This window comes from Athene noctua, chromosome 14, assembly GCF_965140245.1.
Source record: "Athene noctua chromosome 14, bAthNoc1.hap1.1, whole genome shotgun sequence".
Lineage (NCBI taxonomy): Eukaryota > Metazoa > Chordata > Aves > Strigiformes > Strigidae > Athene > Athene noctua.
The window spans coordinates 11,077,616-11,100,187 of record NC_134050.1 but is presented as its reverse complement, the minus strand read 5'-3'; the positions used below and the strand labels follow the sequence as shown (position 1 = coordinate 11,100,187).

The window sequence follows — 22,572 nt, the reverse complement described above, 5'->3', positions numbered from 1 at the left end:
AGCTCGCTTTCACATCTTTATTAGAAAAAAAAAACAAACAAACTGAGCCAAAGTTCCTCTCTGGTTGCCTGCGCTCTTTCCCCCCCCAGGGCTGCTCAGCCCAGCTGTGGGTGCAGGGGGGATTGGTTCCCCCCACCCTGGCAGTGCCAGTGGGGGGCACAGGGTGGTGGGTGTGGGCGAGGGGCGGTGGTGAGCGGGACCCCCCCTTCCCCCACGCCGACACTCTTTGGTTGGTGCCCACAGGGGCTGGGGCTGCCCCCTCTGCACCCACACGCTGCGGGGGTGTTATGGCTTTGGGGGGCCACCCACAGCAGACCCATGAGGTGCAGGGGGGTGGGGGGCATGCACACGTGTGGGACATGCACACCCGTGGCCGTGCGCGCGGAGGGGTGGATGCACCTGCATGCGGGGACACGTGTGTGCACACGTGTGCATGCAGGGACATGGGGGTGTGTGTGTGGGGGGCACCCCTGGGTGCACACACATGTGCCCATAGGGCCGTACATCTAGAATCTGTGGTCACCTCCACGTCGGTGTGTGCGTACCCTTAAGCATGGGAATGTATGTATATATATAAATATAAATATATATATACACATGTGCACACGGGCACGTGTGTGACGGGCGCGTGCTCACGTACGCACCGCTCTTTGCGTACACGAGCCCACGCGGGCGCTCGCAGGGGTGAGGGCTGCGTCTCTGTGCCCCCGTGCGGGGGCTGCATGGCCCCTGAGCGCGCACGGAGCCTGGCAGCTGCCCCTGTAGATCCAGCTGCACCTATAGATCCGTGCACACGCGGGTCCCTGGGCACACATGGCCGTGGTCATCGCCGGTGTGACAGCTTCCCAGGGTGTGAGGTGTTTGTCCCCCCCTCCACCCCCACCCTGCCTTGGGGGGGTTATTTCTTTTTTGGGAAGAAGCTGAACCGTTTCTCCTTGTCCTTGCGGGGTAGGAGGGGCTCGGGGGGGGCCGGGGGCAGGGGTAGGGGCAGGCTCTGTGCCTTCCCCCGGCTGCTCCGGCACTCGGTTATTGCTGTGCTCAGCCCCTGCAGCCAGGCCTGCAGCTCCTCCTGTGGGCACGGGCACGGGCACGGGCTCAGGGGGTCTGCCCTGGCCCCCCCATCACCTTCCCAGCCACCCTGTGTCCCCGTGGGTGATGGTAGCTGCCCCACATCTTCCCCAGCCACCTGTGTCCCCCCTGGGACCCATCAGCCCCTCAGCCCATGCTTGTGGCACCTCTGGCCACCCCATGGCACTGCAGGCAGTGCCGGCCATCCTGTCACCCCCTGGGCGCTACTGATCCCCCCTGTGTCCCCTGGGCATCTCTGGCCACCCTCATGTCCCCTAGGCACTGCCAATGTCCCCTGGGAACCACTAGCCACCCTCTGTCCCCCAGGGCATCTCTGGTCACCCCCATGTCCCCTGGGAATCACCAAGCCACCCTGTGTCCCCCTGAGCCACCCTTCCCCCCCCCCCCCCCCCATGCCACTGGCCATCCTGTGTCCCCTGGGCACTGCTAGTCCCCCCTCTGTCCCCTGGGCAACTCCAGCCACCCCATGCCCCACCCCGGGATGACCCTCACCTCATCCTTGCCATGGAAGAGCCACTCGCTCCCATTGCTGAGCCTGGGGACAAGAGCAGAGATGACAGTGAAGCGTGTGCCACCCCATGCTGTGCCATGCCACACCATGCCGTGCCATTACCTGAGTTTGAAGACGTGCTTCTTCTTCTTGTAGCCGGCGGCCACCTCACAGAGAGCATCCTGTAGCCCCAGGGGCTCCTCACCATGGCAGGGCAACCCCAGCGCCCGGCTTTTGGCATCTTTGAAGAAGGCGAGCTGGCCACCCCGCAGCACACAGTACCGCGTGCTCCATGACCTGCCACCACACCACCATGTCAGCCCGGTACATGCCCACACCGCCTGACACTTGCCACCACTGCCACCACGCCTACCGATTGGATGCCCGTTTGGTGGCCGCTTCCAGGTCGTGCTTGCGGCCAAGGTAGCCCTCCAGCTGGATGCTGCAGGAGTGGGCTGGCAGCGTGGCCGGCTCCTCTGGTTCCTCCCGTGGTGGCCGTGGGCTCGGTGACACTGGCTCCTCGTTGCCCGCCATCCGCATCAGCTGCCGCGAAGTAACAGCCCTGTTACACCACGGTGTCACCACCCACCACCAAAAGCCACATTCTGAGGTCCCATCCCCTCCCTGTCCCCAGTGGGGGCTCATGGTCCCCAAGCCAATGGCCCAGTGGTGGGTGCCAGCTCTCCCAGTACCAGTGATCCCACCAGCTTCCATACACCAGAAATGGTGGCAACTGGGAGGATCCCAGTGAGTGGCTGGGACATGCTCCAGCCCTGGGAACTGCACCCTGGTGTCAGGGCCCCCATGGATTTGGGGTGATGAGGTTGAGCTGAGCCAGGTAGACAGCCCTGTGAGCCACCCTGGTGTTGTCCCCTGTTCAGGGGGCTTGGGGACAATGGAGGATGCCAGCAGGCAGACAGGGTCCAGTCAGGGGCCGTGGTGCCTGGCAAAGGGTGTGTCACAGGAGGGGCTCAGCGATCCTTGGGTGCCCGTCCCCAAATCCTGCACCCCGGGAGGGCTCCAGCCCTGCACAGCTACATCTGCCAGCACCACGGGGAGCACGTGGAGGTCCTGAGGTGTGTCCTGCCAAGAGGGACAGGAGGAGGGACAGCTGTCCCTGGCAGCTGGAAGGTGATTGTGTCCCCAAGCACACAGGCAGTAGTCTTGCTCCCAAGCAGAGTGGGGTCCTGTCCCCGAGCAGGTGAAAGTGGCTGTGTCCCCAAGCAAGCAGAGGAAGATCCTTGTCCCCGAGGAGCCAGAAAATGTCCATGTCCCCAAGCAGGCAGAGGGGGACCCTGTCCCCAAGGAGCCAGAATATGCCAGTGTCCCCAAGCAGGCAGAGGGGGATCCAGTCCCCGAGGAGCCAGAAGATGTCAGTGTCCCCAAGCAGGCAGAAATTATCTTGTCCCTGAGCAGATACTCAGGGGTCCAGTCCCCAGGCAGGCGAAACTGATCTTGTCCCCAAGGAGCCAGAAGACGCCCATGTCCCCAAGCAGGCAGAAGAGGCAGAAGGGGTTCTTGTCCCCAAGCAGGCAGAGCAACCAGAAAGCAATCCTGTCCCCAAGCAGGCAGGAGGAGCAGAGAGGGTGGCAGCAAACACAAGGTGGCTGTCACACAGGTTGGCAGTGTCCTGTGGGGTGATGACGCCTTGTAGGGTGACAATGCTGTGTGGGGTGATGAAGTCTCACAGGGTGCTGATGCCTTGTAGGGTGACGGGGTGACGATATCTTGCAGGGTGACAATGCCCCATAGAGTGTTGATGACTCTTGGGGTGACAACGCCTCATAGAGTGACATCTCCATGAGGTGACGATGACCCAAGGGCCATGTGCCATGGGGCCGACGTGAGCAGGGCCAGCAGAGACGTTGCGGTGTGTCTGTGGGCAGCTCTGCCCGATGTCCCCTCCCAGGGCTGGGTGCTTGGAAAGCTGGGTGCCACAGGGCCAGGTGGTATCCCCCAGGGGTTTCTCCTGGGACTCACATGGCCTCGCCAGCAGCGGAGGATGGTGGCCGGGATTAGCCCACCCTGGGACAGATGTTCTGTCTCTGGCTGCTGCCCCGATCCCAGAGACACCCAGCATCCATGGGTGCCAGCCCACATCAGTTGGCCCAAGCAGAGGTGGTCTGAGCCACCATATGGAACCGGTCACCTCTGGAGCCAGGGCAAAGGGGAAGGTGCAGCACCTGCATGCCCACCCAGCCTTTTTGGGGTCATTTAGCATTTATTCAATTCAAGACAAGGAACAAGGCAAAGGCTGGGGGTGCAGGAAGCCATTCACACGCCATGGCCACAGTCATGGCCACAGAGCATCCATGGGGTCTGTGGTACACATGGGGACACATTTTTTGTCATGGGGGAAGGAAAAAGCTAAACTTGAGAACTGACCGGCTCTGGTCCATCAGTAGTGGGTGGAGAGGCGTCCCGTGTGCTCACACCCTTCCTCTTCTCCTCCTCCTCCTCGGACCTGTGGCAGGGAGGCAGCCCACTCAGCATTCCCAGCAGAGAGTAGCACCCCCAAAATCCTCCTCCCAGCGATCTCACTACAGAAACGCAGCTGTAGGCCTGCAGGGACTTGGGGCTGGCTGCTGGTCCCCACCGAGGGATGAAAGCCCTGACGTGGCAGAGTTTAACCTTCATCTCTCTTCACTGCATCAATTTATTGCTCAAAAATGGCAAATTGCTAAAAAAAAACCCCTAAATGCTTTGAGAAGAGGGACGCTGGAAACGATGCCTATGTGCCAGATGGGTGCAGTGGGCTGCCCCTGCCTGAGATGCTGCCATGGGCACTTGGTGCTGGTGTCCCTTACCCGGCCTCCAGCTCCCCATCCAGATCCAGGTGGTATTCGGGAGCCTCAGAGTGCGTCACCCCATCCCGTGCCAGCCCCTCGCGTAGCGTCCGCCCGCCCAGGAGCTCCAGCTGCCGGGAAAGGGAGCGGATATATTAGGGACGGGGTAGGAGAACTGAGGCAGGACAGGCAGAGGCAAGCCAGGACTGGCTGTGGCCCACCCTGAGCCTTCCTCACCGTCGTCAGCTTCCTCAGGGCAGCAATGCGCTCCTCCCAGGTGGCCGAGGACTTCTCAAAAGCCTCATGCCGCTTGAGCAGCTTCTCTACTGCATCCACTGTCTGCCCGTAGTCGCTGCTGGCCAGGTAGGGCTCCTGTGCCATGAGCCACGACTCGGCCACCGAAGCATCCCGGGAGAACTGGCACACCTCCAGCACTGCGGGCAGGGATGGGCACCGCTCAGCCTCCTGCCACCACCACCCCTAACCCCGGGCTGAGCCGCCATCCTCCCTAGCACTGCCGGCACACTCACACAGCCGCAGCTGGTCCCAGCGCTGCTCCCACGTCTCCATCATGGCCTTCCTCTTCTCCACCAGCTCCACCAGCTTTGCCTTGATCTGTGAAGGGACATCGTCACAGGGTGGCCCCAGTGGCACTGTCCCACTGCCCTCCAGTCCTGGCTGCCCTCACCTCAGGTGAGTCCTGGTGTTTGCGCTGCACCAGCTTCTTGCCCAGCTCAATGCAGGTGGTGAAGTTCTTGCCCCGGGCGTCCACCTCGGCCCTGATGGTCTGATGGTACTTCATCAGCAGCTCCACTGAGGAAACATCCCTGGAGACAGAGGTGACGGCATTGGTGGCTGCATCGGTGCTGGGTCTCAGCCAATGGCACTGGGTCCCAACAAACAGCACCGGGTCCCAGCCATACCTGGGTTTCTCCTGCGTCTCAATCTGCCGGACGGTGCTCTCCATCCAGGAGAGCAGGTCCCGTGCCATGCTGAAGAAGCGATGCTTGTCGGCTGTGTCCACCAGCCGGGCCCGGCGCCCACTGCACGCCTCCAGCAGCGCCCGCAGGGCTCGTGCCACCTCCTGCTCTTGCTCCTGGATGCCGGCCGCCTTCTCCCCGGCATAGGCAGTCTGCAGGCGTGCCGCTGTCTCCCGAAACTGCTGAACCTACCCAGTGGAACCGGAGAGCATGGAGGATGCTGAGTGCCAGCAGTGGCAACGCCAGGTAGCCCCATCAGCTCTCGGGTGCAGCCTCACCTGCGTCTCCAGCAGCTGGAGGTCACGCTCGAAGGCGCTGTGCATGCGGTGGAAAGCCTCCACTGTGCCCACGTCCTCGCCCAGGTCCTGGGGCAGCTCCTGGCGCCGGGTGGCAATGAGGGCCAGCAGCTCGGTGCCGTCATAGAAGTACTTGTGCAGGTCGTGGGAGGCGGCAAGGAGCTGCATGCGGGTGTCAATCAGCTCCAGGAGATCAGCCCAGCTCTCATTCAACCCGTCCTTCCACTCGGCCATGGTGGCTGCCTCCGCATGCCCCGCATCAATGAGGTCCTCGATAGCCAGGTTCACCCGGTCTACGCGCTCCTGCCCCACGCTGCCCGTCTCCCGCGCAAACTCCCGAAACTTCTCCCGCAAGAGCTGCACAGGGGAGAGAAAAGTTGAGTTTGTCCCTCCAAAACCACACACCGGCACTGCTACTCCCACCCTGGGTGTCCTCACCGTTACATGGTCCAAGTCCTGCCCCATCTCCTGGGAGGAGGCGGTCACGTCACGCTCGGCAATCCAGTGCTCCAAGTCTTCCACCTCCCGCTTCAGCTGGAAGAGGTGGGACATGTTCTCCAGGCGCCGGCGGCGCTCCTCGGCCGCCTCCTTCAGGCCCGCGTAGTGCTTGTCCACCTGGCCCTGCAGCCGGATGATCTGCTCCCTGCGTGGCCCCGGCACACAGACACCCCAGTTCTCACCCAGGAAAAGGTGCCCTCGACCCACCCGTGTTGCCAACTGGGGGGTCTTTTAGGGGAGGAACCCAGTCTGCCCTCCCCATGTTCCTCTGCCACCCTGTTCCTGCCACAGCCGGGGCAATGCCACCCAGCTGAAGTGAGGCACCAGGGCGGCCAACGCTGCTGGAGCTTAGCCAAACCACCCACCCACCCTGGTTCTGAGGGCACAGGGCCACCCTGAGGGGCAGGGGACATGTGGTGTGGCACCTACCCCTCAGGGTGGCCGTCAGAGAGCAGCTGCTGAGCCCTCCCTGCCAGCTCCTTGATGGTTTGGCCATAGTCGTCAATAGACCGCTGCTGCCGGACATGTCTCTTCAGCATCACCAAGCTGCTCTCCTCATCCTGTGGCACAGCAGAGACCAGCACCCATCAGTACTTGGCACAGCCATGGGAGAGGAACCAGGGTCCAGCCCTAGCGCCCATCCTACGGGCATGTCCTGCCTCCATGTGATGCGTCAGGGAGCAATGGGGAGCTCAGCAGGGTACAGCGTGGCGTGGCACAGAGGGTTGGTGTGGTGGTGTGTAATGGCATGGCGTGGCACAGAGCAGGATGGCATATAATGGCATGGCATAGGATGGCCTGCAATGATGCAGCACACCATGTAACGACAAGACATGGCATGGTGTAGGGTGGCATGGATGGCAGAGGAGAGCATGGCATGTAACAGCACAGCATGACATAGCATGAGATGGTGTGTAATCACAGAATCGTCTGGGTTGGAAAAGACCTTGCAGATCCTCCAGTCCAACCATGAACCTCACACTGACCGTTCCCAACTCCGCCAGATCCCTCAGCGCTGGGTCAACCCGACTCTTCAACCCCTCCAGGGATGGGGACTCCCCCCTGCCCTGGGCAGCCCATTCCAACGCCCAACAGCCCCTTCTGCACAGAAATCCTTCCTCAGAGCCAGCCTGACCCTGCCCTGGGCAGCTTGAGGCCATTCCCTCTTGTCCTGGCGCTTGTTCCTTGGTTCAAGAGACTCATCCCCCCTCTCTGCACCCTCCTTTCAGGGAGCTGTAGAGGGCCATGAGGTCTCCCCTCAGCCTCCTCTTCTCCAGACTAAACCCCCCCAGTTCCCTCAGCCGCTCCCCAGCAGACCTGTGCTCCAGACCCTGCCCCAGCTCCGTTGCCCTTCTCTGGCCACGCTCGAGTCATTCAATGGCCCTTTTGGAGTGAAGGGCTCAAAACTCCCCATCGAGCCCAGGGGTAAGATCCCTTCTCTGTCTCTGCTGGCCATGCTATTGCCGATACAAGCCAGGATCCTGCTGGCCTTCTTGCCCACCTGGGCACACTGCTGGCTCATGTTCAGCTGGCTGTCAATCAATACCCCCAGGTCCCTCTCTGACTGGCAGCTCTCCAGCCACTCCTCCCCAAGCCTGTAGCGCTGCTGGGGGTTGTTGTACCCTGAGTGCAGAACTCATCCAGTTGGCCTTAGCCCAGCGACCCAGCACGGCATGTAATGACACAATATGGCATGGGATGGACAGTGTGTTAGAACATGGCGTGACACGGCACGTAATGGCATGGCCTGACATGCCCTAGAATGGGATGGATGGCCTGTAATGGCCCAACATGGCATGGGATGGCGTGTAATAACATGACACAGCATGGTACTGGGTGTTTAACAGCATGGCACGGCCTGGCTTGAGATAGGATGACCCAGCACAGCACAGAGCCCCCCCAAGACAAAGGGGCACCATGTGCAGCCACCCCTCACCTTTGGCTTCTCCTCAGCTCCCATGAAGAGCTCCTGCTCGCTGACCCAGGCCTCGGCCTCACCAGCATCCAGGTAGTACTGCTGGGCCTCACCAGCCTCCCGCAGGCGCCGGTGCCGGGCGGCCGCCTCCTCCCTCAGTGTCTCCCACAGCATCCGCAGCTCCTGTGCCCGCGTCTCCAGCTCCGGGCTGGGCTTGTCGCCGCTCGCCACTGCCTCGCCACGGCTCAGCACCTCGGCCAGGCGGGGGGCATGACCCGCCAGCTCCTTCTGCAGTGTCTGCCCGTGGGGTGGGTGGTCATGGTGGGGCTCACCCATGGGATGGGTGGCCCTAGGAGACCAGTGAGGGTGGTGGGTGCTGGCCGCTGCACCCAGGCTCACCTCGTTCCTCTTGGCCAGGCGCTGCACACTCGGGAGGTCGGTGCCATGCTCCATTGACCTTGCCAGGGGCAGCCGCTCCTGTACCCACAGCTGCAGGCAAGAGTACCCACTGAGCACCCATGGGTGCTCCCAGCACGCCAAACCCCTCCACAGCAAGGATACTCACCGTCTCATCCTCCAGATCCCGCCCGAGCTGGTATATGGCCTTGGTGGTCTCCAGTTCCTTCCTCCTCCTCTCCAGTGGCTCCAGCAGATTGAGGAATCGCTGCTGGAGCCTCTGCTCATGCCCATCAGTGTCTGGCACATCCCCAGCAGCGGGGAGGCCCTGCCATCCTAGTTCCTCCAGCTCCTTCATCCGTGCTCCCACTTGCTCTTCCAGTCTCTGGTGGAGCAGATCTGTGTGAGCCAGGGGGGCAGAGCCAGGCTGGGGACCCCCAAGGCATCAACCAGCCCCATTTGGGGACATGACCCAGCACCTCAGACCCCTCAGCCTTGAATGGGGGGGCAGCATGAAGGAAAGACTGAGATGCCAACACCCTTCCTCCCCTCCAGCCCCTCTCCTGGCAGTGCCACCACCCACCATCAGCCTCTTCAGCAGCAGGTTGGTGGCGGTGAGGTCCTTGGCCTGCTCAGTGGCGCGCAGCTCCTCCTCCGCCTGCCCCAGCCAGCTCTCCAGCTCCCCGTAGCTCTGGGCATACAGTGCCGAGCGGTTGGCCTCAAAGAGCCGCCGGCCCTTCTCCTCCGCAGCACTGCACAGCCCATCCCACCGCCTGCGCAGCTCGGCCAGCCGCCGCACCACCACCTCGCTGTACTGTGGCTTGCGGCTCGCCAGTTCCTTCCCCTCCTGTTGGCAAAACTGAGGAGGTTGGTGGCCACCGTGGCACGGAGACCTCCCACCCAGCTGGGGGGTAGTGAGGCTTCCAGGCACCAGTGCCAGCACCCACCATCTCAATCTTCTCCAGCCAGCCCTGGTTGGGTGTCAGCTCGGCCATGAATGCCTGGTGCTTCTGCCACTTGCCGTGGAGGCCATGGGCTTCGCCATAGGAGACGTCCTGTGCTGTCAGCATCTTCTCCTCCACCCAGGTGTCGAGCTGCAGACAAGGGGTGTCAGGGCTCGGCTGACAGGGACCCCCTGGCTCCACCAGCCATGCCCTGTTCCTACCTCCCGGCAGCTCTGGAGGAAGGTCTGCAGCTCATGGTTGTCCTGCAGCAAACCCGCGGCCTCCTCCGCCTTGGCCGTGACGGCCCCGTGCCTGGCAGGCAACCAGAGACAGGCAGCATCAGCCCTGCTGCCTGCACACTGCCTGCCTGCCTGCCCGCTGGCCCCTGGCTGGACTCACCGCTCCTGGAGGGCCTGGCACTTCTCAGTGATCTTCTCAGCAAAGATGTTCCCCTCGGCCACCAGCTTGGTGCCACTGGCCACCACCTCAGGGACCTTCTCGGCGCTGCTCTCCACGCTGGCACGGAATTCCTGGAAGTGGCGCAGGGCAGCAGTCGAACCCTCCAGCGTGGTGGGCAGCTCCAGATGGGCCAGCGTGTACTCCTAGGGGGGCACAGCAGAGGTTCAGCACCTTTTTGGGGCACCCATGAGCCGGGGACAACTCCCCATGACCTACCTTGGGCACCCACCTGGTTGGTGAGGAGGATCTCTGCCTGCTTGGCATCGCGGAGGAACTCCTGGAAGCCGCGGCACTGGGCTAGGAAGCGGTGCTGGGCTTCTGCCATCCTGCCCAGGGCAGCCCAACCGGCCTCCACACCGTGCAGACGCTGCCGCAGCCCCTCATACTGGGGGTCCTCCTGCTCCCCCACCACTCGCTCCCCTGCTTCCACCAAGGCGGCAAAGGCGGCCACATGCTCTTCTGCGTCCCGCTGTGCCGCCTTGTGCCGCCGCAGCAGCTCCTCTGCCTCGGCCAAAGAGGCTGGCACCTCGTCAGTGGCCGCCAGGGCTTTCTGAGCCCCAAAGAGCCAAGCCTGGAAGTCATCCAGGTCCTGCAGGAAGCGCTGGAGCTGCCCAGCTTCCCCCAGAGAGGCTGCCCGCTCCCCCAAGGCTTCCTGCAGCTCCTCCCAGGCAGCCGCCACCGCCGCTAGCCGCTCAGCCACCTCCCCAGCCACCTCGGGCCGTTCTTCCACCAGGCGGTTGGCTTGGGAGCGCAGGGAGGCCAGGCGGTCCTGGGCAATGGCCAGTTCCCGCTCGATGCCGTAGAGCTTGCGTTGGGTGGCCAGGACGCCAGCCAGGTCCTGGCCCAGCTCGGCGGTGGCCTGGACCACCTGGGCTTTGCTCCGCAGCCATTGCCGGGTCTCCTCACACTCCAAACGGTAGTTGAGGAGGCGCAATGCTGAGCCCACGGCCTGGCAACGCTCGGCCACCAGCTCCCTGAACCGGTCCCATCTGCATGGCGGAGAAGGGTGACAATGCGGGATGCAGCTGGTGGGGACCAGCCTAATCACCCCAGCACCACCCACTCATCCCGGTGTCACCATACCTCTCGTTGAGCTGCTCTCGGCACTGCCGGACTTGGGGGCTGCGGGGGTGCCCACTTGCCAGCAGCCCATCAGCTGCCTGGTTGACGGCGGCAATTTGGGAAGACACAGTGGCCATTTCCTGCTTTAGCCCGTCCAGCCTGTGGGGATGGATGGGCTGAGAAAGGGCCACACCTCGGGACATGGCACGGCAGCACCGCCACTGTGGGAGCCCCTACCTGTGCTGTGCCACATCCAGGTCCTCCAGTGCCTGGGGGACCTCCGGTTGCCCCAGCCAGGTCTCCTTGGCCCCCATCCACAGGTGACAGGCATCGCTCTCCCCAAAAACAGTGTATAGGTCAAGGGCATCCTGCAGCTGGCGGCCCCGCTGCTCAGCCAGGGCAGCTGCCTCGGCGTGCAGCTCCCGCAGGGCCGCCAGCCGGCTCTGTGCCTCGGGGCCAGCCCGCAGCTCTGGGGGAAAGGCCTCGGCTTGCCGGGCCAGCCCGTCCAGCTGCTCCTGGGCGGCCGCCATCTCCTCCAGCAGCTCCTGGTGCTGCCGCAGCAGTACCCGGGTGCGGGATTCGTCCTGACCCAGCTCTTCAGCGGCCGCCCGCCTGCGGGCATCCTGCAGCCCCTCCATCAGCTCCTCTGCCTCTGCCTGGAACTGGAAGAAGCCTTCGGCCTCCCGCAAACCCCGCCAGCGGAAAGCTGCCAGCTCCTCCAGCTGCGCCCACAGTGCCCGCACCGTCGCCTCCCGCTCCCGCAGCTGCCCGGCCGCCCGGCCTGCCGCTGCCAGCCCCTCGCCCGCTGCCAGCGCCCGCTCCAGCCGGCTGCCCCGGTTCCTCAGCTCGGCCTCGAGGACAGCATGCCGGCGCTGGAGCAGCAACACGCTCGGTAGGTCCTTCCCGAAGTCCAGGGAGGAGTAGAGCTGCTCCTGCTCCTTGATCCAGCCCTCTGCCTCGTCCAGCTCCCACAGGCAGGTCCAGAGGGACCGGGACTGCTCCAGCAAGGCTCTCCTCCGGGCCGCCAGCACTTGCAGCTCCCGCCAGCACAGCTCCAGGTGGCTCACGCGGTCCCGGATGATTTTGGGGTCACAGGGACGGTAGCCTGGCCAGGGAGTGGGGTGGGCACCCATCATCAGGGTGTCCTGGTTTCCCCCACCGGCCATGCTGCAGTCCCAGAGCATCCCATCGCACCTACCCTCAGTGTCTGCGAAGCGAAGGGCAGCGTCGCTGATGGCCCGTGTCTTCTCTGCCTGCAGGGCCATGTCTCCCTCCAGCAGCCGGTGGGTCTGCAGCAGCTCCTCTGCCTCCAGAAGGTGCTTCCCGGATTCGGGCGATGCCAACTGCACCTGAGGGAAAGCCACAGCCATCACCCACCACCAGCTCTGGCAGACAACACCCGCTGCTCCCTAAAAGCTGCTGCCAGCACCCCAGCACCTCAACTGCCTCCTCAGGGGCATCCCACCAACACCCAGTGGGACCAAGGCACCCCACGCACAGTGGCACCCAACACCCGTGGCTCACCTTGACCTCATCCATCCAGTCGATGCTATGAAGCATCTCCTGGAAGAGGTGCTGCAGTGTGAGGTTCATCTCCAGGCGCTGGCGCCGGGCAGCCAGCAGCTCCAGGAGGTGCTCCCAGAGCCGCAGGATGTTGTCCTTGCGCCTGTTGATGCGCTGGATGTCATGGTAGCGCTCCACCTCCAGCTCCTTCGCCACCGCTTCAATGGCCTGCACCCGCTCCTTGTAAGCAGCCGTGTCCGTCTCAATGGCCTCATGCTTCTTCTTGGCTGCCTCTACTGCTGGCAAGTCCTGGCCGAAGTTGTCCTGCCCCAGCAAAAAGCCCATGGTGAGGCTCCAGCAGGATGCCCCAGTCCCCATAATGGGTGTCCCCAGTCTCACCTGGGCCACCAAGCGCTGGTTCTCGCTCAGCCAGGCCTCCCGCATGGCCGCTTTGCGGTCGAAGCGCCGTGCAAGCTGCTCCAGCTTCTCCTGCCGGATGAGCTCATTGCGCAGCGCCAGCTCCCGCTCGTGCTCTGCCTTCTCCAGCCGCTCCCAGGCCTGCAGGAAGGTGGCACTGGACTGGGGTGGCACCTGTGTCTCATGTCTCCCCACCCACCCTGTGTCTTGGTCAGCTGGTGAACCCCAACGTGACCAGCGGGTAGGAGACCGTGGCTGGAGGAACCCAACCTGCCCTGGGACAGGCCTGACCTGCCTGAGGATGGACTCAGTGTGTCCTGGGATGGTCTTGAATTTCCTTGGGAGATGGACCTGACCTGCCCCCAGGAGATGATGGACCCAAACTGCCCCGCAAAAATGGACCTAATGGACCCAAACTGCCCCCCCAAAATGGACCTGAACTGTCCCCAGGATGCTAATCTGCCCCAGGACCTGAACTTCTCTGGGATGGACCCTACTCGCCCCCAGGAGATCGACCCAACCTGTCCCTGGACACCCCTGACCTCCCCTGGGACAGTCCCCAGAGATACGGGGGGAAGAGCTGTCCTGCTAGCTGCAGGGTACCGCAGGAGCAGCCACCCATCCCTGGGGCAGGGCACAGCACACGGGCAGGCCATGGGATGGGACCCATACCCGGTTGATGTCAGAGACCAGGCGCCCCTCATGCGGGGTGTAGACACGCTGGTTGTTGGCTCGCATCCGCGACTGGATGGTGAAGAGCAGCACCTCCAAGTTGCCCTTCTCCTGAAACCTGCCCCAGAGAGAGCTCAGCCTGGGGCACCCATGGGTGCTCAACAACACCACTCAGCCATGAGGGGCTCAGGGGTGCTTACTTGGGGGGTTTCTCCACAGTGCGGTAGGTGCTGAAGGCTTGCAGCTGGTGCTGCACCCCGGCCAGCGAGTTGGCGAAGTTGCGGCTGTTGAGGGAGGTGATGGTCTGCTCGATCCAGGTGAGCAGGTTGGAGGCCAACCCCCCGTAGCGCTCAATCATCCGCTCCGTCTCCTTGGCGTGCTCAATGACCTGTGGCAGGGCCAGTGGTGAGTGCAGGGTGCCGGCACCCCTGGCAAAACTACACCCCAACCTCAGCACTGTTCCCCTACCTTGCCCAGACGCCTGCCCTCCACCTCCAGCACCTTCATCTTGGAGAAGTAGTGGTAGAAGGCCACCACATAGGTGATGATGGACTTCTCATCAGGGTTCTCTGTGAACACATCTGCCCAGTGCAAGCGAGAGGCATCAGTCCTCAACCAGCCCCTGCATCGCCCTGGCATCGCCCCAATAGCAGCGGGCCACCACGGCCTCGTGAGGTCCCCACCCAGACCCCCCCTTCCATAGGGTGGAAGCCTCTTTGTCCCTCCACAGGGCCTGAGCATGTCCCAGGGTGTAATGGGGAAACTGAGGCAGGAGGGTTGGCAGTGGCAGCCTCACCTTCGGGGTCAAGGAGTGGGGTGATGCCCAGGTGGCGCTCTGCCACGCTGAATGCGTGCTCCAGGTTGTGCCGGGCGTTGGATTTGGTCAGGTTTTGGAAGTCAACCAGCTCTGGCCTGGGGACAGAGGGCATGGGGCAGCGGTAGCGCTCCCGTGGGACAATCCCTGGTGCCACTGGTGCCCTGGCACATCCCAGTGCCCACCACTGTGCTGCCTACCTGTGTCTGTGGATGAGGGCATTGAAGGCCAGCCCATCCTTCCAGCTCGAGGTGAAGTTGGTGATGTTCACGTGGGGGTACCTGCAAGGGGACAGGGTGTCACTGTCACCTTCCAGGCACCCCCACTCAGTGGCACAGTGGGGTATGGGTGCCACCACCTACCCTGCTGTCTTCATCTGGCACCAGAGCAGCAGTGCGTCCCTGGCAGAGCGTGTCTCCCGGCCCTCCTGTGTCTGCACAATAATGTCCTGGATCTGGGGGCAGAAGGGGACATCCATGGAAGAGGGCTCCCGCTCGGGAATGAGCCATGGGGTGCTGAGCTGAGGGGTGCCTCCCACCCACCCGGCCCCACCTGGAAGCGAAGGATGATGGTCCAGATGAGGCCAAGGACGAGGCGGTGGTTGCCATCCACGATGTCGTGGGAGCCCATATTCTCCAGGTGGACCCTCTGCTCCTTCAGGAACTGCAGCGCCTTGTCCACGTTCTCCAGACAGTGGATCCGCATTCGGCCCTTGGTGGGCTTGGGCTGGGGTACAACACTCAGCACCCTCCCCTTCCACTCCAGGCACCCCCCACCCTTGCCCTGGGACACCCCTGTGCCGCTCCAACCTTGGTGGAGCCTTGGTCAACGCCAAGGTCAACAGCCTTGGTGGAGCATGGCATGGCACGACATGGGTCCCAGGGTCTCCGGCAGGATGGAAATCCTACCAGAAGCTCTCCTGACAGCACCTCCAGCAGCTTAATGAGCACCCGCCCATCCCGGAGGTCCATGTAGAGGTCCGAGATGCGACAAGTGACACGAGCCAAGTGTGAGTTCACCCACTTGGTGAAGGTTTTCTTCTGCACGGCCTCCCGCTCGTCTGCAACGAGAGTGGGCACAGTGGCATGGGTGACAGGGACAACCCGGGATGACTGAGGGGACCCAAGACCCATCCCTGACCTGCCAGGGCTTTGATGCGGGAACGCTCAAAGAGGCGTGCTGAGCTGTTGTCGTTGTCCAGCTCATCGTCGGAGGCTTCCCAGCGGTCATTGATGCGGCTGTATGGCTGCTGCAGCTCCAGCTGCTCGTAGTCGTTCGCTGAGGTCATGGTCCCGGCGTCCCCCGGCCGGGTGGCCGTTGGCTACTGGCAAGAGGCCCCTGGGGGAGAGCAGGGGGCCATGGGCATCACCGCGGCACCTCGCCGGCCCTGCTGCGTGTGAGGATTTGTGGCTCAAAGCTGCTGGTTAAGCTGCTCAGAGGGATTTAAACTCGCCCCCACCCAGGTCTTGGGGGGCACCTGGGTGCCACACACTTGAGGAATCACCCTGCTGGCATGAACCTCCCGTGCCAACAGCGACTTACAGAGGTGCTCCCCCACCCAGCATCCTGGGCCAGGTCCCCAGGGGTGTGCCCCCAACCCTTGGGTACCCTTAGGGGGGAACTGGGTGCTGCTTGTACCCACCCTGATGCCGGCGCTGTGAAGGGACTTTACCAGCACCCGCAAAAAAAAAACAAACGGGTGACAGCTGCCGGTGGGGGGGGCCACTCGCCCCCGGGGACATTTGAGACACAGATAGGACATGGCTGGTATCTAAAAATGCCAGCAAGCAGCTGTCAGTGGCTGGGCTGGGCAGGAGGTGGCTGCTGGGGGCCCCCAAGGGGTGTGGGGAGCCAGGCTGGGGCTCCCCCCAGCACCGCAGAGCTGCCAGGAGCCCTTGGGTGCACGGCGCAGCTTGGGGAAAACCTGGGTACCCCCAAACCTCTTGTGTGTCCCCATGAGTCATGACAGCCCGTGGCCACCTGGCTCGGGACCCCCCAACAGCCGGCAGGCAGGGGAGCTTTATCGGGGCCAGCAAGGGCTGGGCTGGGCCCCATCTCTTCAACCTGCACCCTAATCGCAGCCATGCAGGCAGGGCCTTGCCTCGGGCTGGCTTGCACCCAAGAGTGCGCAAGGACATGCAGGAGTCTGCTAGAGCATGCATGTGTGAGCAAGGACATGTTAGAAGGTGCCAGAGCATGTACGTGTGAGCAAGGACATGCAGAAGCATACACATGCAAGCAAGGACATGCAAACGCATGCAAGAAAGCGCACGAGAATGTGCAAGGCCATGCAAGCATGTGCTGGAACATGCAAGAGTGGGGCTCACAGCCCACTGTGCCATGGCACTAGGCTCGCCCTCCTGTCCTGCAGGAGGAAAGTCCTGGGGAAGCCCAAATTTGAGGGCACCCCCCTGCATTTCCCCCCCCCCCCCCCCAAAGCACAGAAACTGCAGCTGGTCTGCCAGGGTGCCACAAACAGGCTGGCTGTGCTGAGTTGTGTCGGGTCTCTGCAGCATGCTGCAGCCCAGCACTGCCATCCCAGTGGGAGACCTTGGCCGGGCCTCCCCCACACCACCACCACAGCAGGGCCACGGCCACGAGCATCCGAGGAGGAGGAGGAGGAGGAGGAGAAGATGATGCTGAAGGGGGCCACAGAGACGCCCAAGGGAGCCATCAGTGTGCATTTCAAACGCGGACACTCTCCAACCCTTTACATCTCCCTCTGCCGCACCGGCGCCTTCCGACGAGCCCCGTCTGGCAGAGGCACGCCACCGCCGGCACCCGCCGCCTGGGGATTGCCATTCTGCCCGCTCGGTGAGAGGAAAGCCAAGAGTGCCGGGGTGCCAGCCCCACACCGCAAGCATCCTGCAGCCGGGGCCAGGGCAGCGTCGCCTTCCCCGGCCGGCGGCTCGGCGCCGTGAATCAGCACTTCCCGGCCAAGGGGCTGGCACCATGCTGTTGCCAGGGTCACCCCACCGGGACCAGGTGATGTCCCCCCTGCACCCCGAGTGCAGCAGGCACAGCGGTTTGGTGCCTGCCAACCCACAGAACCCTCAAGCCCCTTTCCTGGCTCAGCCCTTGCCACCACAGCGTGTTGCTGAAACACCGGCTGCCAGTGCATGAAAGCACATCGGGGTCCCCCAAACCACCCCGAAATAGCTGCCCCATCACCTCCACCCACAGCCTGGTGGGTTCCTTTGGAACTCGCTGCCTGCCATCACCCTAGAAGCTTCGCTTCACCAATTAACACTTTTATTTGGCATCCCCACCAAGCAAGTGGTCAGCAGCCCCATCGGGAAGGGGCAGAGTTGCTGGGGGGCATCCCCACAGCCCCCCGACAGCTGTCTGCCTCCCAGGCACACGGCCAGGGCCGGCAGCAGATGGTCCCCGCTCGGCACGGCCGCTCAGCACAGCATGGGGTCATTGGGCACGATGTGGCATAGCTCCTCCGGCCGGCGAGGCCCTGCTCCGGCCGCAGCTCCCCAGCCACACTCTCACCCGGCGGGTGAAGGTTTGGGTTTCCCCAGGGCTGGAGTCGGTGCAGATGCCGGCCGTGCCAGGACTGTCCCATGTCACCTAACCCGCCAGCGCACTGAGCGGTGACACACACACGTGCTGACACTCCACAGACATTTTTGGCTATAAATAGGCCTCTCCTGCACACGGTGCGGGCAGAGCCCCACTCCCTTCTTAGGAGCTGCCCCACTGCACCTCTTCGCCTACCCCAATATCACCAGCCGGGGCCCTAAAAACACCCGATCGCTGCAAAATATTCCTCGAGGGGCTCTGCTGGCACCCGCTGGGGTTGTAGAGGGTCTCCTTTGCTTGTCACCCTCTCAAACACTCCTCGTTGGCTTAATGCAGTAGAGCGAAGGGTGCCACAATCCCCTGACTCCAGGAGCTGGAGATTTGCAAAGGCCAAATCCACCTGAAAGGAGGGCTGGAAAATCAGACCCCCAGCTTACTGGGGTGTGGGCAGGAGCTCCCCCAGCTCAATAGTCACCCACAAGCATCCTCCTGCCACCACCCTGGGACGAGGGGGGGCCAAGGGCATAGCACCCAGAAAACTCTTCCCAGTAACTCCAGTTTGTCCAGTTGCTAAAAATCGGTGGTTGAATCAGGCCGGGTGATGGGCCCCACTGAGCCCCGGGCACGTCTCCTCCGCAGCCGGCTCGCCCACCATGTCCCACCAGCACTGTCTGGGGACCCCACTGGGGGTTGTCACCCCGTGGAAAGTGTCCCCAGAAAGTCACTGCCGCTCGCCAGCCCCGTCCTTCCCGGCAGCCGCGTGTCCCCCACGGGGAGGGGACACACCAGGTGACATCGGGCCCCCCACCGCGCCGGAGAAAAGGGGGTGCTGAGCACCCCCACCCCCCCCCCAAGGAGGGATTTCCGCGCCAAACTTTGCTCCGTGCCCGCAGCCCCCGGTGCCGCACCCCAAACCCGGTGTCCCCGCGGCGGGCAGCGCGTCCCGGTGCCCCCCGCTCTTCCCCGGGGAGCGGCGCCTCCCGGTGCCCTTCGGTTCCTCCCGTTTCCCCCTCCCCCCCCCTCCAGCCCCCGGAGGCGGCGCATCCCGGTACCCGCCGCCAGTGCCCGGGGCGGCCGCGGCTCTCACCTGCGCGGGGCGGCGGGCGGACGAGCGGCGGCGGGCCCGGGACCGGAGCGGGGTGGGGGGAGCAGAGCCGCCGTGTGCCTCGATATAAATAACATTATCTTCAGCGCGCAGGGCATTCCTGCCCTGGGCCAGCGAGCGGCCCGGCCCAGACAGACCCGCTCCCCCCCGGGAGGGCCGGGCGGAGGCGGGCGGGGACGGGCCGCCCGCCCTGCAATGCAGCACAACGGCGCCCCCCGGCCACCGCCGCCACCGGCACCTGCCGGGCGCGGAGCGGCGCAGCGCCCCGCTGCCACGGGCGGGGCTCCCCGCCGGCCCCGCTGCACCCCCCCTCAATACGGCTAGCCCCCGGTAATTCGGGCTGGCCCCGCTGTAGCACCCCCCAGTCAGCCCCCGCTGTCCCCCAGCTAGCCCGGGGCACACCCCAGCTGTCCCTGGGAGGGGGGGCGGGTGTCCCCCAACTAGCCCTGGGCATCCCCCAGCCAGGCTTAGGTGTCCCCCAACCAGCCCTGCCTGTCCCCCACTAACCCAGGTGTCCCCCAGCTCTCCCTGAGTAGCCCTGGTTAGCCCCAGGCAGTCCTGGCTAGCCCAGGGGGTCCCTCAGCTAGTCCCAGACACCCCCCAGGTAGCCCTAGGTACCCTCTGGCTAGCCCTGGACATCTCCCACTAGCCCTGAGTGCCCCCCTCTAGTTCTGGGTTAGCCCCAGGCACCTGCCAACTAGCCCTGGGTGTCCCCCAGCTAGCCCTAGGCACCCCACAGATACTCCCAGGTGTCCCCTCACTAGCTCAGGTGACCCCCAGCTAACCCAGGCACCCCCACAACTGGGGATGGGGTGTCCCCAAGTGTCCCTTCACTACCTCACTTGCCCCCAGCTAGTCCCAGGGCCACCCCAACTCAGCACTGGCTACCCAAAAGCACAGCTGTAGAGCCCACCTCTGAGCCGCTGGCCTGGCCACCCCACCTCGCCTGAGGTAGCCCTGCAGGGACCCAGCCCGGGGAGGGGAGGGCTCTGGGGAGGGCACTCAGGGAGCCCGACAAAGCCCACACCCACCTCACCTTAACTCTGCCCTCGGCAGGGGCTGACACCCTGACCCCGCCCCCACCAGGGCAAGCCCCACCCATATAGACACTCTCCATGCTCAAGCCCCGCCCTCCTTAGCACAAGCCCCGCCCACATACACATATTTGCCGCACAAGCCTCGCCTCTATTGCAACAAGCCCCGCCCATATACGGTTTCAACGCGCAAGCCCCGCCCATACATGTATTCCCACACTCGAGCCCCGCCCGCTCCATCACGAGCCCCGCCCTTCCCACCCCACGCCCCGCCCACACACGACAGTCTCTGCTCTCAAGCCCCGCCCACAAGACGGGGCTAAGGCCTCTCCACCACGCCCCCGCGCTAAGCCCCGCCCCCCCGCGGCGGCAGTATCGCGAGCTCCGCGCGGCGGCGGGATGTGCGGGGGCTGCGTGGGCACCGAGTACCCGGAGCGGGTAGGCCGCGGGGCCGGGCAGGCCGCGGGGGTTGGCCCCGGGGGTTGGCCCCGGTGCCGGTAGCAGGCCCGGCCCCGGTGCCAGCCGTGTGCTGCTGCTCTAGGGCACCACCTGCCTGGAGGGCGGCTCCTTCCTCCTCAACTTCGTGGGGTGCGCGCAGTGCGGCCGCCGGGACTTCGTGCTGCTCGGCAACCGGGCCGCCGGCCTGCACGGCGGGGAGGAGATCGTCACCTACGACCGTACGCCGGGACGGGGGCTCAGGGGGGGAGAGGCTTTGGGTCTCGGGGTGAGGCGGGGGGCTTGAGGGCTGAGACGTGTGAGGCTTGGGGGAGGGCGCTGAGGGAGGGTAATTGGGGGGCCCGGTATTTGTGGGGGGATGACTGATGGTTTTGGGGGGCCGCAGGGGCTGGGGAGGTGATGCCTGGGGGGATCTGAAGGACTGGGGAGAGGAGAGTTGTCAGGGAACTGATGGCAGTTAAGGGAGGGTTAAGTGTGGGGGGGGAAGTTGGGCGGTGTGATGTTCTGGGACCCCCCTGGGGTCTGGGGGAAGGTCAGCGCCCCAGTGGGTGAGGGCAGGCACAGAGGGTGGGGGCTTGTCCCCAAGGGACTGAGGGGATTTGGGGAGGGCATGAGAGATACCCCCAGGACAGCAGCACCTGGGCTGGGAGCAGCCGCATCCCCTCAGCCCCGACCCCGTCACCCTCCCTTCTCCGCAGACCTCTGCAAGAATTGCCACCACCTCATCGCACGCCACGAGTACACCTTCAGCGTGGTGGATGACTACCAGGTACCCCCGGGGAAGCCGTCTTCACCCCCTGCAGTCCCTCTCCCACTCCAGGAACATCCTAAACCAAGCCCTGGGCTGTTCCTCCACCACTGGATGTCCAAACCCACCCTGCCGTGGCCAGCCCGGCTGATTCCCGCCCGCCCTGGCAGCCGTGTGAGAGAGCCAGGTGGCTTCGGATGCAAGCCATGGTGCTGGCTTCGAAGATTTCAGAGCCACATCCCTGTGTTCAGGGCTACCTAGAGCTTTCTGGCACTAGTCCTTGCTTTGTGAGGGACAGCCCAGCTCACCTCTTGCCTCCTGCGCAGTCCCTGCGTGGGGATGTTGGTGATGTGTGTGTCCCAGAGCAGCAAAACGTGGCTGCATGGGGGGGCCTGCAGCTCTCCCAACCCTCCTTCCTGGCACATTTCTTATTCAGCAGTTAAATGCTGGAAAATGGGCTCAGGGAAGCTGGTGGGGCTCATCCTGGGGGACGAAATGAGATCCCCCTGGGTCTGATTGCAATCGAGGATCAAGTGCCGGCTCCAGCTCAGGTTTCCCTGGCTGTGCCTGTAGCGGGGCTGTGGCAGAGTGCGGTTACGGCAGCACCCTCCTCTCTCCTGTCCCACTGCAGGAATACACCATGCTGTGCCTGCTCTGCGGCCGGGCTGAGGACTCCATCAGCATCCTTCCTGACGACCCTCGCCAGATGACCCCACTCTTCTAAACCCGCTTTATATCCCGGTGCGAGCCCCTAGGTGCCCCCCAACCTCCCTCCCCACTCCCCACCACACAGAACCGCAACACTGGGAGCTCCCTGGATCCCTGGGCGATCCCTGAGTGCAGCATCATCCCTTATGTGAGTCTTTTCTCCAAACCTCCAGCCTGGATGTGGCCGATTGCCAACGCTGGATGCTCCCACATGGCTCTGGCTGCAGGGATGGGGTGAAGCACCATAGCCTGAGCCCCCCTTGTGCTGAAGACATGAGAGGGGTCCTTTGTCACCTCAAAAAGGGGTCCTAAAGGATGCCCGCCCTGTCCTGCCTCAGGAATCCACACATGTGGAGGCAATAAATGTGACGTGTTACAGCTCCGTGGTGCAGGTGGGAGCGCTTTGGGGGTGGGCTTCACCTCCCTGAACACCCCATTGTCAGTGAAGGGTGTTGGGGCCCAACGCAGGGGTCGGGAGTGGCTTTTGGCTTCCTGCAAACCTGTGGAATCCTTCCACCTGTAGCAGGTCTGGCCCTTCTCTGCATCTCAGAGCCCACTTTGCTCCCTGGCACTCTCCCAAACCCTGCTGAGAAGTGACTTTATTATTTTTGCTCCCCCAGGGGCTGCGTGGAGCTCGTGTGGGGACCCCCCACACACACCCCCACCCTGTGG

The 22,572-nt window shown here is 63.9% G+C and overlaps 2 protein-coding genes across 6 annotated transcripts; one reads left to right on the top strand and one right to left on the bottom strand.

Moving 5' to 3' along the window:
• Window positions 1-3: 3 nt before the first annotated feature.
• Window positions 4-21,810, bottom strand: SPTB (spectrin beta, erythrocytic). 3 transcript variants are annotated; one of them, XM_074918316.1, is made up of 36 exons: window positions 21,501-21,810; window positions 15,462-15,659; window positions 15,230-15,381; window positions 14,874-15,047; window positions 14,684-14,775; window positions 14,522-14,602; window positions 14,304-14,419; window positions 13,976-14,088; window positions 13,708-13,895; window positions 13,508-13,625; window positions 12,818-12,976; window positions 12,440-12,742; window positions 12,114-12,264; window positions 11,153-12,020; window positions 10,937-11,074; window positions 10,083-10,842; window positions 9,794-9,996; window positions 9,616-9,706; window positions 9,398-9,544; window positions 9,034-9,309; window positions 8,620-8,835; window positions 8,454-8,543; window positions 8,076-8,351; window positions 6,569-6,699; window positions 6,080-6,284; window positions 5,624-5,998; window positions 5,289-5,533; window positions 5,054-5,192; window positions 4,896-4,980; window positions 4,603-4,799; window positions 4,387-4,496; window positions 3,965-4,043; window positions 1,953-2,122; window positions 1,703-1,876; window positions 1,582-1,624; window positions 4-1,069 (listed from the first exon to the last, which is right to left on the bottom strand). In XM_074918316.1, exons 2-36 carry the CDS (start codon window positions 15,607-15,609, stop codon window positions 899-901), a joined length of 6,984 nt encoding a protein of 2,327 aa, XP_074774417.1. In that variant the 5' UTR covers window positions 15,610-15,659; window positions 21,501-21,810; the 3' UTR covers window positions 4-898. The 3 variants fall into 3 exon arrangements, with proteins under 3 accessions (XP_074774417.1, XP_074774416.1, XP_074774418.1); XM_074918315.1 differs by lacking the exon at window positions 21,501-21,810 and adding an exon at window positions 18,937-19,116; XM_074918317.1 differs by lacking the exon at window positions 21,501-21,810 and adding an exon at window positions 18,937-19,116 and having other exon boundaries at window positions 9,034-9,297.
• CHURC1 (churchill domain containing 1) lies at window positions 20,328-22,278 on the top strand. 3 transcript variants are annotated; one of them, XM_074918414.1, is made up of 5 exons: window positions 20,328-20,426; window positions 20,530-20,665; window positions 21,143-21,213; window positions 21,824-21,933; window positions 22,074-22,278. In XM_074918414.1, exons 1-4 carry the CDS (start codon window positions 20,388-20,390, stop codon window positions 21,914-21,916), a joined length of 339 nt encoding a protein of 112 aa, XP_074774515.1. In that variant the 5' UTR covers window positions 20,328-20,387; the 3' UTR covers window positions 21,917-21,933; window positions 22,074-22,278. The 3 variants fall into 3 exon arrangements, with proteins under 3 accessions (XP_074774515.1, XP_074774514.1, XP_074774516.1); XM_074918413.1 differs by having other exon boundaries at window positions 21,824-22,278; XM_074918415.1 differs by having other exon boundaries at window positions 21,140-21,213; window positions 21,824-22,278.
• Window positions 22,279-22,572: the final 294 nt, after the last annotated feature.